The sequence below is a fragment of the Coffea eugenioides genome, chromosome 3 (assembly GCF_003713205.1).
Source record: "Coffea eugenioides isolate CCC68of chromosome 3, Ceug_1.0, whole genome shotgun sequence".
Classification (NCBI taxonomy): domain Eukaryota; kingdom Viridiplantae; phylum Streptophyta; class Magnoliopsida; order Gentianales; family Rubiaceae; genus Coffea; species Coffea eugenioides.
In genome coordinates, this window is record NC_040037.1 from 21,255,749 (window position 1) to 21,270,125 (window position 14,377).

Genomic DNA, 14,377 nt, shown 5'->3' on the forward strand with positions numbered 1-14,377 from the left:
CAATTCATGCCTATAATTGACCATAATTTTTCACATTATCATAATAAAAAAAGGCCTACAAATTTTTCACTAAATACAATCATAAATTTAGAAATACATGCCACATAAGTCTAGAATTTAAATGCCTAATACTTCATACAAGTTCAACATTCTCGGTCACAAAATTTAATATCAAAAAATAAGTAAATAACAACCAAAAGCAGGCCAAGAACTTCTTACTACAGAAACTTATTGAATTACAAATTACAAACTAAGCACAGTCATTGAAGTCATTGAAGTCACGAACTTCTTCTCTTCTTAGAAATGTCAGAGGATTCATAGTCCCAGCTCCAACCTGCTCAATACGTCCAAAAATAAATAAGTGCCAATCAAGGAGCTATACAAAAACATCACTAGCATTCATTGGCTGCTCTTTCAGACCTGTACTCACTAAACATATAACTAAACTAATCAAGGGGACTGAATCTAGTACCTAGTTGAATGAGGAAAATCTACTCTGTAAGTTAACTAGACAGCTTAAAGCAAGCATTTTACTCAAAGAGGGGAGGAAAACATGAGCATCAAAATTGTAAACAATCCACAGCAATTGGACAACTGTCTTATAATTTAGAGGAGAAATTCATTCACATTTGAGTGCAAACTAGTCAGTCATATCAGCAGCTTATATTGATCATCCTAATTTTGTAGAAGCCACAGTTAAAATTTGGACAGCCCACCAAGACTAACAAGCGCAATTCTCGAACAAAATTCATTTTGTTTAAGGAAATCTCCATTGAAAAAAATTGACCATCTGCGACATGAATTGACCAAAAAAATAGCACTTAACTGCAAAAAAAAAAGCGCTCTAGTTCCAGCACTTAACATTGATCAACAATGCTAACATTTCAGCACAATAATAACATTTCAGATACATTGTGAGCTCAAGAGGTTCACCCAATAACAATGCCAAGTTTTATTTCCCTGAAGTTTACTAGAGACACATTCACGGTAAACGACAGCAAGCCCCTGCTTTTTCATCAGGTTATACTACCGACAAGTCCAATGAAAAACCCCAGAAAAACCTACAGGACCAATAAATAACTAAAAAAAATACATACAGAGCAGTTATTTCAGGTGTACATACATAAGGTAGACAACACACGCAGGTGTGCAAAAAAAAAAAGAAAAAAGCAATAATTTGAGCTCAAAAATGTTATTTCAGCATCTATTCCAGCTAAAATACCAGTTAAATTAACTAGAGGGAAGCAACAAACTTAAGACAAGAGAAAGGAAGACGGAGGGGAAGGAACGCCGAACGGCCCGAACGAACCTTAAATTGGAAATCAAATTGAGGGCTTTAAGATGCGCCATGGAGGAAGACAGATGGTTAGCAGTCCTTAAGAGTTAAGACGCACCGTGGAGGAAGTCAAGCCTCTGTCCGAATACAGCTGAGCCAACGACGAAGGCGAGTTGCAGTCGAATTGCTTCGAGAGGAAGAAGAATGAAGTCGAATTGCAGTCGAATGAGGCCTGAAGGGTAGCAGTGGCGGTGCCGCGGTGGTGGCTGTGGTCAGCGTGGTGCACTCGTGGGTGGTGGCGGCGATGGCTAGGGCTTGAGAAGATGTGAAGGAAAGAAGGAAAGACCAAATAGAGATGCGGCAGAGGAGAAGTAATAAGAAATGGAATTGGGGAAAGTAATTTTTGCTATGAGCGAGCCTCCGTCTGATACTCGAAGTCGAATTCCATCCCAATTCCCATGTTATAACTTAGTAATTAACTATATAAATAAGGGTATTTTTGTAATTTTACAAAGCTCGTCGAGCGGCTCGACGAACTAACGAGCCTAATAGAGGATGGCACGAGTTCGACTCGATTTATAAACGAGCCGCTCGAGCTCAACTCGAGTTCGAATTTGACCGAACTCGACTCAAGCTTTGACTCGAGCAGCTCGCGAGCGGCTCGAATCGTTTGCAGCCCTAGTCTTGATAACGCACTTAATAATAAAATTTATTAAGAATCCTATTAGGAAACTACTTGCCGTCTCATTAAGCCACGTAGGAAAGAGAAAACATGAAATGATAAGAATGGGGATACGACTTTATTATATATATAAATATATATATACATATATATGATAAGAAATCGATTGAAAGTTGCTATAGTGTCAAAAGTTAAGCAAAACATTTAAGCGTTAAAATTTGCTATAGGTAAGAAAATAAAAACGAAAAAGAGAATAAGTGGGTAAAAATATAAAGACAGAATTGAATGTTACCAAAAAGAAAATACTTAAAAGATACTCAAATAAAAATAAATAAATTTAGCTGTGTGTCGAAAAGATAGCGTGTCAATTTGGCAAAAGTTTATAATTAACTCAACAACATACCAAAGTGGGAGCTGAACAGTATTTTATTATATATATATGCGCGCACACACACACACACACACATATATATATATATTAGGACACTATGGTAATTATCTTTAATTTATGGCGTTTGTGTATATTTTATAGCATGAGAAAAAAAAGAGGATAAATTAATTAAATTAGTGTAGAACCTTCTAATTTATTTACTTTTGGCTCTCCAGCTATATATATAAGGTTGAACACTAGGGCAATAATCATTAATTTATGGTGTTTATGTTTATTTTGTAGTATGAGAAAAAAAGATGGTAATTTAACTAAATCATTGTGGAACTTTCTAATTTGTTTATTTTTGGTACTCTGACTATATATATATATATATATATATATATATAATATTAGAATATTAGGGTAATTATCTTTTATTTAGAGTGTTTATATTTATCTTGTATTTTGAGAAAAACAAGAGGGCAAATTAACTAAATCACAATAGACATTTTTAATTTGTTTACTTTTAGCTCTCCAACTATATTTAGAATTTGCATTTGATACTTAATCCAACTTTTTATTTAAATTTTAAAAGAGATAATATGTTTTATGTGTTGTTCACTTACATTTAGGTTTTAGTTTATTTAATAGCCAAAAAAGTTTAACTCACTAATAATTCTTTTAAAAAATTTACAAGATTTTACTTTTGAGAGATGACTTTAGAGTATGTAGAATCAGCATCATATATTCAATTCTAAACAAGACTCATTGGCCAACATATAAAAAAAAAAATTCCTTGCCTCACTAAAGATGGAATCACTTTCTTTTTTCAACAAAATGAAGTTGGTTAATTAAACATGTACTTTGTGCAAATTACTTAATGTTTTTATATTCCATGTTCTACAATTAGCTGGCCATTAATTGTAAACTAACTAAGGTATTGGATGATATAACTAATAAAAATTCAATATTAGTTGATAAAAGCATTAATCCTAAGTTAGACACACATATATTGTGGCTAAAATAAGTAATTTCAAAGAATTTAACTAAATATATCAAGTTCTACAATATGAGAATAGGCATATTATTATTATTAGAAGTATATTAGGTGTGCTTCCAAAAGTGGAATCACATAAATTAGCAAATAACGACATAACATCGGTCAGAAAGAAAAACTCAATTAGTCGAGTGATTTATTAGCAAAGGTAGTTTGGAAATATGAGATCGAGGTGCTTTGTCTTGTTATTTTCACTCTCTCTTGTTTTATGTTGTTTTGTTTAGTTTTATTTACTTACATTGACTAATATTCTAAATAATAAAGAAATTTAATTAAGTAAGTGGATAAATATTCTCGAGGACAGTTGAGTTAGGTGGTAAGGTAGGAAGGAGTATAAGTAGGAGAACTTGGATTCGAAACCTCCTACTTCTAAAAATAAATGAATGAATGAATAAAATAAAAAAAGTGGATTAATATTCCCTGTGACTTGGACAACTGAATTCAACTCATACTCGTATATGACCAGTGAACTTACAATTAGAGAAAAAAAAAAGAGTTAAGTAAAATTCACATCAACTTTTTGGCATTGTTTTCAATAGAGATTCAAATTAATACTAACACTAATAACACAATTTATTACATTAGACACTTGATATTTGCTTCTTATTTAAAGTGTGCAGTTATGGCAAATTTTATTTGGTGTCTTTCACTTGTTCTCATTTTCATTTCTTAGTGCATTTTTTATTCTTCTCAAATAATTGTATTTTGAGCAAGTATTAGGGGAATTTTTGGGACTTGGAGAAGGACACTGAAGGAAGCGAAGAAGCAACAAGAGAAGAAAGTGCGAAAATGGATTTGTACTACTTCCAATGCGCCAATGAGAGCGGTACTAAAAAAACCCTTAGATATGAATGAAAAGTGGGTATGTTAAATGCTAAATTGAAGCATATTGATTGAGCAAAGTAGAAACTTTTATATTGTTTTTCCAATTATATAACTTCTGCTTTGTATGGAAGATATTTTGCTATTTATGAATGTATGAAAGCACTATATATGGATAACTTCAATGAGTTTCAACAATACAATTCTAATTTTGATCAATTTAATGCTACTTGGATGAATTATCTCAACATCGGGTAGGGGAATCAACGTATTGGGTTAAATTTAATACTTACCTTGTTTTCCAATTCAAATTTCTACAAAATGGAGTAAAGTCATCTTATGAATCATTGAGAAGTTGACCAATGCAACCTTTGAAAATTTTAAAAAATGCAGTGATAGATTTGAGAGAGTTATTGAGAAAATTGACCAATTTGTTGATTATACTAGAAGTACAAAAATTTAATTAGGTTAATTAGTCAATTCAGTGAGTGCTAGGAATCTAGATTATCTATCTAGTGAATTTGAAAACAACCTTGTAAAGAATTGTAAAATTATCATATTTTAAGAGGAAGATGAGTGTAACATAAATTAGAAGACAATGTGACTTTAAAGTTGAACAAAAATGATTCATTTTTAATTATGATGTAGGTTCTAATGGCACCATAGATAAATGTAAGTTCTAAAGGCATCATAGATAAAGCCACCATTGTGGGGTCCCATTGGTGAATTCTCAATTGCCGCAAGCCAAAAAGAGATATCTATAAAGAGTTTGAGATATGTAAAACACTTCAGTCTCTCACTCTTTTCGAATATGCGGCCCTTGAAACTAAACCAAGTCCTGAGCAATTGAGGTTGTTAGATACTTCGTGATTTTCCTCTTTGTAAGATAGCGACAATATTGGATGGAAGAGGTAACTAATACAAAGCTAAGAGTCAAGAATTTAAATTTGTATTTACTCTCAAATATTTAATTTTTGTTATATACAAAACCTACCAGTTTCCCTTCTGTAAAAATATTAATGTAACACTTTTTCAATTTTAGTTATAAACATTTATGTATTTAACATAAATTAAATGATTCAAAATAAAATGCCCATAAATAGCCAATACTTTACTCATCTAATGAATGAAAGCCATAAAGAATTAATACTTTATGGCCCATTTCTTTTTTCTAAATATTTAATTTATATTAAATAGATAACCTACCGATTTCCTTTTTGTAAGAATACTACTGTAATACTTTTTGAAATTTACTTACAAACATTGATGTATTTATCATAAATTAAATGTTTGAAAGTAAAATACCCATAAAGAGCCGGTACTTTAAATAGGTAATGCATATTTGTCCATAAACAACATCCTTTAAAATTTATTAATTATTAATTGATTTGTAGTACTTTGTCATTCATTTGACATGTAGCACAAAGGGTAAATCTGGTACAAAATTCTAATTTCACTCCCTAAAACAATATTTTAATTGTTTGGACTGAATTTGCAAAAAAATAGTAAGTTCAGGGGAGGTCAATGCAATTTTTCAAACCATAGGGGAGGTCAGTGCAAGTGTTAGAAACCTCAAGGGAGGTTTCTGCAATTTTCTCATATATATATATACACACACACATACACACACATACATATGCTCAAACACACTAATGAGGTGTCAGAATATGAACACACTATGAGAATTTTGGTTTTGTGCTCATAAAACTATTGAAATCATCTCACATTACATTTTAATTTTATAATCGCTTGTTATATATATTTTTTAATTATCATTACGTAATAATCATTGATATGTGCAATTCTACTAAGTTTTCATATGGGGTAGCAACTTGAAAGTTGCTAATTGAATTAGAAATACTAAAAGCTCAATATTTGAAGTTGCGAGTTCTATGATTATGAAAACTTATAACATATTGAATTAGTTTGGATATTATGAATATAAATATGATTATTTTTATAAATTACCTGTCTAATTGTGTTCTTCTACATGATCTTCAACTATAGATTTACTCATCAATTTTGACACTCATAATTTTAACCACTATATGCTCTAGTTAATTAATGTCAGTCCTTGCAAAAAAAAAAAGAAAAAGAAAAAAGAACTAATGGTTATGTGCTTAGAAAAAATTTTCCTTAATTGCCCTATACAATGCATAGATATAGCACAAACCATAAATGTATACCCACATAGACATCACTTTCTTCCCCTCTCTCTTTCTCTCCATATGGTATATAGTTAGATATTCATGTAAAAACGCATATACACAGATACAACCTAAGTACATACCATATTCATATTAGACAATTTACATGTTAGGGAAATAATGCTCTTCCAATTAATCTTGTTTATATTTTGGATAGACAAAGACGTGAAATAAATATGGTGTACACTAAAGTAAATGATGGTGAAATGATTGCTAAGTTGCAATTTTATTACAATGTACCAAACAATTTTACCAAAATTTACATGACATTATTAGAATTCTTGAAATTTTCTTGAATGTGAACAAGAAGATATTGCTTTTATAGGCAACAATAAACACCACACAGGCAATTATCCTTGCTGAGGCACTCCCCAACTAAGGTGGTGTTATAATTTTGAGCATAGAGGATCATGCATGGCCCGGCATCACACCCTTCCATTTTCTTTTCAGTGTAGCATAGCATCCATGTTTTTCCATCTTTTCCATCCACGGGCATAACAAAATTAGATCCATTACTACTTCTTTTATGACTCTTATGATATGAACCAAAATATTGTGGACAAATTACTGAAGATCTCTAGTGGCTTAAAGTAAGTTACCTCTCACAATCTTGAGGGATTTTTTTTTAAAAAAAAATTTTTAAGTTAAAATCTTGTGGGTTCACAAGTTACCTTTTGAGATGTTTGGCTTGAACAAAATTGAATAGTATTTTTTTTTGGGTAAACAACATACATAGGGAATGGATACTAGTTCTAACATTTTTTTAAAAAAATAAGAATATTTGAAGGAAGGAGGCATGGATAATAAAATTTAATTTTAAAATTAGTCTTGTTGGTTCAATAGTTACCTTGTTGCAATTGTTGTAATTTAAATTATATAGTAAATTGAATACTAATTTTTTTTTATAAACACCATGCACGAGGGAGGGACATTAGTCCTAAAATTTTATTGAAAAAATAGAAATAGTGGAAAAAGGGGGGCATAGATAGTAAAATTTAAAGTAGATTGACTTTTGTTATATTAAATGATACAATAAGCAATACTAGTAACTAGATGGATCATTAGGAGTTAATTATAGATGGAAATGTCATTAACTTTTCAATAATATAAACACAAAAATGTTAAAGGTTTTTAAACTCTAATATCGCTCAAACAGTTAGTATGTATTACCACTTTTGTTTTTCATTCACAATCAGTACTCTCATATAAGGTAAATGTGCTAAATTTAGTGCTTGATATTAAAATGTGAAACTTTTAGTATCTTTATAGTCCAAAAGACAAGGGAAAAAAACTTAGTTTAAACCATAAGCATTACATATAAACCACATGAAGATAATTCATACTTTACAATAACATATATAAAAAAATCATTATGCATAAATCACATGGGGATAACTCATAACTTACCATAACGTATAAAAGACCAAAAAGCATTACATGTAAACCACATAGGGTTAACTCAAAATTTATCCACAAAAATAATTTTAAAAAATTGGCAATAAGAACTGGATGATTGTATTCATCTATTTGAAAAAGAATAGCCACTGGTTTGGCGACTCATTGTTGATTGTCTGCATAGGAGTTCGTTTCATGACAATTTCCATCAAATGAAATTTCAAAGTTCTAAGAAGATTTTAAGGCTTATAAAAGCTGAACTGAAATTTTGTAATCATTAGTCTGTTTTACTGAATTTTGAAATTATTAGTGTAGTTTTGCTGCTTATTTGTATTGTTTAATTTATTAAATGTTAACTTTTTAAGTGGTTAAACGTGTGTTTTAATTATTTCTAACTTTTAATTATTTTTATTCTCTTACTAATATGACTTATATACATGCATAAGGGGTATTTATGGAACAAAAATTTCATCTCTCTTCTTAAAGTACTTTTTTAATGTTACTTTTTTTAATTGGACTAACTTTGTTATCAAGATTCAAAACCTTAACCTTGGGGGATATTTGTATAATTTTACAAATTTCAGTGGATGCCAGTGAAATTGTTGGGAACCTCAGGGGAGCTTTCTGAAATTATCCCCAGTAATATATTGACGTCTTCCTCCTGGTTTTGTCGGCCTCCTTTGTTTCTGTCTTCTCCTCCCCTTCTCTCTCCCTCGCGAGATTTTGCTTTTGTTATTACCCCTAGCTTGACCTAACTCCTCCATCGCTCTCCTCCAGCTTGGCTAGAACAGGAACCATTGTTAATTATACGTGGTAATCAGTTTTTTTTTAGTTCCTTTTCAATTATGAATCGGAGGTTATGATTACCACCATGGTTCTCCATTTTTTTTCTTTTAATTAAGTTGCAGGTGCGCATCCATGGCTCCTGGGAGTAATATGTACTAAATTGGGTTGATCAGTTTGTTGAAGCATTGAAATTTGGGTCATATAATTGAATGCATTTCATTTCCTTTTCTGAAAACTCATAAATTTCAATCGCTGGTTATTTGTTCTCCTGTGATTGCTTTAGTTTAATAATATATTCCCACACATTTTCCTCTTTTGCCTTCCAGGTGTCTGTGTTTTTGCTCAAGCTGCTACATCACCTTGGTAATCCCATTTTCTACTTAAAATGCAATTTATGCTTAAAATTTCCTTACGGCTTCTTCATTGCTATTATAGTCTAGGTTTAGACACTGGAGTTGCCAATTGTCCACTGGTGCTTGATACTCTGCTAATGTTACCTAAGTGGAAATATTGCGACATTGTGTTAGATGTTGAATTTCTCTTAACTATAGTCAGATTTTGACCTCCCAAAAACTATGTTTAATGATGTGAATTTGAATTGTGTAGTGACTATATTGATGTAACATGAGGTAGACAGACTAAATTAAAATGAAGTTATCAATATGGGAGTTTTTTTTTCAATGACCTTGTTTTTTCCCTCATCCTTTGTTATATAATTGGATTTTGGATTTCTTCTCCATGATTACGAAAGATAAGTTTGTTTATTTTTGTTGGGAATCTTCCAATTCATTTCCCACTCATAAAGTGAATGGCCTTAGAAAACCAAGTCCTTGTGATGTTCATATGCTAGAAGAGTTCAATGGTCCGGTGGTTGAATTTCATTGGTTCAAAGGTTTTTCTTGTGAAGTATGAAAGTTGATTTCCTTCTCTTTATTAATACTTACATGAATTTCCACTGCGCTATTAACATTTAGTAGCCCTTTCAGACACATATAACTTTGAAAATTGGTTATGGGCACCTTAACTAAATTAATGAGTGCCTGAGCAGATCTATTGAGGGATCAATCTGTGTGTGCCTAAGCTTTAATTTTTGTTGTGATTACCTGGTTTGTTTGATGTATAGGCTCCTTGGGAAGATTGATTATTCCAACATGTGGTAACGATATGATTCTATCTGCATATTTGTATATTTGATGGCAAGAATTAGTCTTTCTTGGTTTTTTTATTCAGAAGAAGAACAATGACAAAATCGAAGTTAGAAAAGAGATGGTAACAACAGCCTATGACAAATAAATGTAAATGGCTGATACATAAAACCTTTAAGCTTATGCACTGATTTTGGTTGCAGAACTATTATGTATCTGGTTCGGTAGGTTGAGTTGCTTATCTTCCTCTTTTTTGCACAACGAAAACTGAACAACTCAATTTTAAACTATACTACAAATGGTTGGAACTCTATTTTTTGAAGCTTCTCAGGATAGGAAAAAATAAATTTATGCCTATAGACAAGCTAAGCACTCTGTATCTTGGTTGATAGCAGCTTTAGTAACTTTGAAGAGCAAACGTAATGCACAAACGGAGTAAATAGCCTGACTAAAATAATAGTCATCCGTAGGCATGAATAAGTGAATCAATAATTCCAAATTTTGCAAATGTATTGCACCCATGTATTCTGTACTTGAATTTTTTTTTTCTTAGAGGTGTGCTTTAGAGCCTAGAGAGTATGTTTTTTCCTAGATTTATACATTTTTCTCTTTGCTTTCTATGGACTAAGCTGATCAATATGAGATTACGCATAATTAAAAAGAAAAGCATGTTTGTTGTCAATATATTTGTTTTTACGTCTGACATTGAGGTATGGATATTTGATTTTTAGATGCATATATTTTGATTTGCAATGATGGATTGGATTAATGGCTTAGCATACTATGTTTGCTAGGGGTATATACATTGTGGCCAAATTGACAGTGAAAAATTCCTTTGTCCTGTACTCTTTATTTCGTTGAATTTAATTATCTTGTATTCTTATCCAATTGAAGATTTTCTTTTTCAAGAAGCGCAGTTTGACATTAGAAAATCTACTTATACTAACCAGGGCATGATAAGGATACTATCGGAAGTAATGGAAGGGAAGCCATTGCTAATTTTGTCGCAAACATATACAAAGGAGAGTTAAACTTGGATTGCAATGTTAACTTTTCACAGTTTTTTGTACTTATGTCTGATTTGGATTTTATAAATACTTAGACTAATAGCAATGAGCATTATTATAAAGTTCAGCTTTGTAAATTTCCAAGATTAATTGCTGTAAATTGTGTTTATCATTTGAGATGCAACATTATAACTGATTCTCCCTCCTTCCTCCCCATGATTTTCCCTTCGATCTCTTGCTTAAGGGATATATCATAGCATTTTGCTGATGCTATTAAGAGTTTTATGTGGTCATTATAAATAACTATAGAGATTACCTGCTTATTGTTTCTGTCTAACTCATACAAGTTTTTCATTTTGAAGCGCTAGAATTAGAAAATAATAGTATCTACATATTTTGCAATTTTTATAGACTATTTGGGTATCGCCATTCATTTGTGTGGCTGCCCAAAACTAGAGTTAGTCCAAAAATGAGAAGACCAAAATACAGTGCAGGTGGTTTTAGCTCCTAGAGTGTCTTGCATATTAGAAAAAAAATCTCAAAAAAAGAAAGGAAACCAACATGACTAATTGTCCAAGCTAGATGAGTAAGTGTGACAAGGGGGTGATTGGTTATTTTAATGGATTGATATTTTGCATGGCAACTGATTTTTAGTCTTGTATATATATATAATTCACATTAAATGCAAAGGCCAAAGGAACAAATGCTGAGAACAATTTTAAGAACAAATCTGTAGGGGCAAGTTTGTCCATAAACCTTGTACTTTTTAGTTTTCATGATCCATGAATATGGTTGCCAACCATCTTATATTAATGTGTTAATACCTTTATTTCATTGTGTTTGGTTCACAATGTCTAACATTGTTGTTGTTAAATTTCAGACAGTTCTTGTACAAGAAAGGAAGTTGATATGGCGTCATTTCGAGCTTTTTGGAACAGTCCTGTTGGCCCTAAAACCACACATTTCTGGGGTCCTGTAGCCAATTGGGGATTTGTTGTTGCGGTAGGACTCAATTATGAAATGTAATTTGAAATTGGTCTACTTAAAGTAACAATTGAGCTTAAATTGCCTTTGATGCTCTGGCAGGGACTTGTAGACACACAGAAACCCCCAGAAATGATTTCTGGCAATATGACTGCAGGTTTTAAGCATCTTAGCTGTTCTGTAACAGATAATTTGTCACTTTTGGATTCTAAGTGTTAGGGATTTTATTTTGTGCAGCTATGTGTGTATACTCTGGACTGTTTATGAGGTTTGCATGGATGGTACAACCTCGCAACTATCTCCTTTTGGGATGCCATGCCTCAAACGAGACAGTGCAACTGTATCAACTATCGCGTTGGGCAAAAGGCCAGGGGTATGTCTTCAGAATATGCAGTTTTCAATTGTCTTTAGTTTTTTTTCTTTACTTTTCGAGGACGGTTAAAAGTTTTGTCAAAGAAACCTCATATGAAGGTAGTTTAACCTGGATTAGAAGTGATAACCTACTGTGAAGACATCCACGTGTCTTGTCAAAATATGATTAATGATCTATCATCTGTTTTATTGAAAACGATTCATGAATCCGAAGGTAAACAACATTCTATAAAAGCATTTCTCAGTATTTCTATTGTCCTTTGATCCCTGTTGAAAACTATGTCCTATGATTCCTGTTGAAAACTGTCTCTCTCTCTCTCCTTCTTTCTGCTATAATACCTCTTGCACTGCTAAAAGACTTTCTACTCTATTGAGTTGGGAAATATGTTCCTCTTTTCCCATGAAATCCATCCAATTGTTTTTCTTATCTTTCTTTTTGCATAATTAAATCCCTGGCCTCCCTCTCTCAAGTCACAATGAACATCCAAGTGTCTTGTAGTGGATGGGATGTAGTAGCTGATAAGAACAATGTTTGTTATGACTGATATTTAGCTCAGCATGTAAGCGAATGGTCAGTCTCTTGTCAGCTCCTTGTAGCTTATTGTTGGGATGTATAATGACTTTTCTAATCTTGAATCCTGGACCACTTAGTTTCATTTTGAAGCAACCAACTGTATTGTATTGACTGCCTGCCTATTTCCGTTTGTGGACTGGATTTGTTCTCTGTTATACACAGTGGATTTAGTGTTTGGCTTGTTGTCCTTGTAGGTACTTGGAGTCAAAAGAAGAGAAGGCTGCATCCAAGTGATCTGGTTGCTTCGGTTGCTTTCTGCATTATTGACTCCTGGTTGGTTCCTGCAGCTGTCTGAAATTATCTGTGCATCGTTAAACATCTGACAAGCAAAATAGTGCTGGATAATCTGCCTTTCTATATTTGCCAATTATATAATAATTGATTTTGACTTTGAGTAAAAATTCAAGATTCTGAAATTCTGGCCAATACTTTTGTATTGTTCCTTCAAGAAAAGTATACTCTTTATGCTGACCATGCAGAAGCCACAATGCAGACTCTCAACATTCACAACTTGAATTCATGATTTTTGTCTCTTTAGATACGTTCAACCTAATGGCTTTTATGGTTATTCCTTGTATGAGTCGTATCCTCCCAACACTGTAAATATGAAAGTTTCCAGAGTTAGGTAATATTAGAAGATTAATAATTAAAAGAGTTAGGTAATATTAGAAGATTAATAATTATAAAAAGAAGATGTAAAAGCCGTGGCATGTAATGCAAAAGAGAAGAATCAGGTGTTAAACTAATTTTTCTGAAATTGTTATTCAGTACCCTAACTTTTGAGATATTACTGTCAACCCAAAAGCTTTCAGAACAAAAAATGCAATGTCAAAATTCTTTAGAAGTTATATATGAGAACTGATATAGACAGTGATATGTTATTACCAATGTTACTATCCTTTGACTTGTATAATCATTTAAAAGACAAACAGAATCCTATTTTTAATTGCATTTGCAACCTTACTATTTTCTTGCAGGTTGAAAGGAGTAAAAGATGTATACAATCTTATCTTTTCACATAATCAGAAAAATCATTGTGAGGGCCTTTCAAAAAAATGTATGGCGGCCAATGACGTGTATGTTAAGAATATTTGTTGAAGAAGCTAAGAAAATGCCATATGGAGAAAATTAATGTAGACAGTCCATGCACTTCGTAATTTTACATTTTGCCAAAATTTGTGGCTTCGTCTTACCTAAAAAGAGAACTCATTTCACTGATATCTAGTCTTTCTTCAATTTTTTTTGCCAAGCTGTTAGAATTTTCATATTTCGAATTTGAACCATAATTTTTTTTTTTTTTTTGCATTGTATTCCCTTGGGGAATATTATAAAGACTATTTTAGAACATTTAAAGTCATTTTAGAAAAGTTTTGGGGAATGAATGTCGTGAAATAGATTGAATCAAGTGTTATTTCAATTTAAATGTTTTTTTTTCAAGGCATCAACTTCAATCTGTGATACATGAAAAGGGTTATAGAAGAGATTTCCCATCCTCAACAGCTAACTCTTCATCATCAAAATGATAGGATGTATTCAAACCATATTATGCATAATCTAAACGAAATTCGACAAAAAATTCGTTCAAACTCAATTCGACAAATAATCAAATCAAATTTGAATAAATTTCAAGTTCATTAAAATCATCAAATAAATTTAAACACCAGAGTGTTCAACTTAGTTAAGTTCATTTACACCTCTAG

The 14,377-nt window shown here is 31.9% G+C and overlaps 1 protein-coding gene and 1 non-coding gene across 2 annotated transcripts; one reads left to right on the forward strand and one right to left on the reverse strand.

Annotated features, from left to right (window-relative positions):
• Positions 1 to 880: 880 nt before the first annotated feature.
• On the reverse strand, positions 881 to 1,015 carry LOC113767237. Its single transcript, XR_003467955.1, has one exon. It is a non-coding gene; the product is annotated as a small nucleolar RNA snoR74 (small nucleolar RNA).
• Positions 1,016 to 8,493: 7,478 nt separating this feature from the next.
• On the forward strand, positions 8,494 to 13,193 carry LOC113766875 (mitochondrial pyruvate carrier 1-like). The gene is made up of 6 exons (XM_027311040.1): positions 8,494 to 8,622; positions 8,922 to 8,958; positions 11,628 to 11,749; positions 11,834 to 11,888; positions 11,969 to 12,104; positions 12,872 to 13,193. The coding sequence occupies exons 3-6, from the start codon at positions 11,657 to 11,659 to the stop codon at positions 12,909 to 12,911; spliced, it is 324 nt and encodes a 107-aa protein (XP_027166841.1). The 5' UTR covers positions 8,494 to 8,622; positions 8,922 to 8,958; positions 11,628 to 11,656; the 3' UTR covers positions 12,912 to 13,193.
• Positions 13,194 to 14,377: the final 1,184 nt, after the last annotated feature.

Excerpts from the sequence above, each read along its gene's own strand:
- LOC113766875 (XM_027311040.1), top strand. The coding sequence starts at position 11,657 with ATGGCGTCATTTCGAGCTTTTTGGAACAGTCCTGTTGGCCCTAAAACC. Across the intron at positions 11,750-11,833 it reads ATTGGGGATTTGTTGTTGCG|GGACTTGTAGACACACAGAA; the intron begins GTAGGACTCAAT and ends ATGCTCTGGCAG. Across the intron at positions 11,889-11,968 it reads TTCTGGCAATATGACTGCAG|CTATGTGTGTATACTCTGGA; the intron begins GTTTTAAGCATC and ends TATTTTGTGCAG.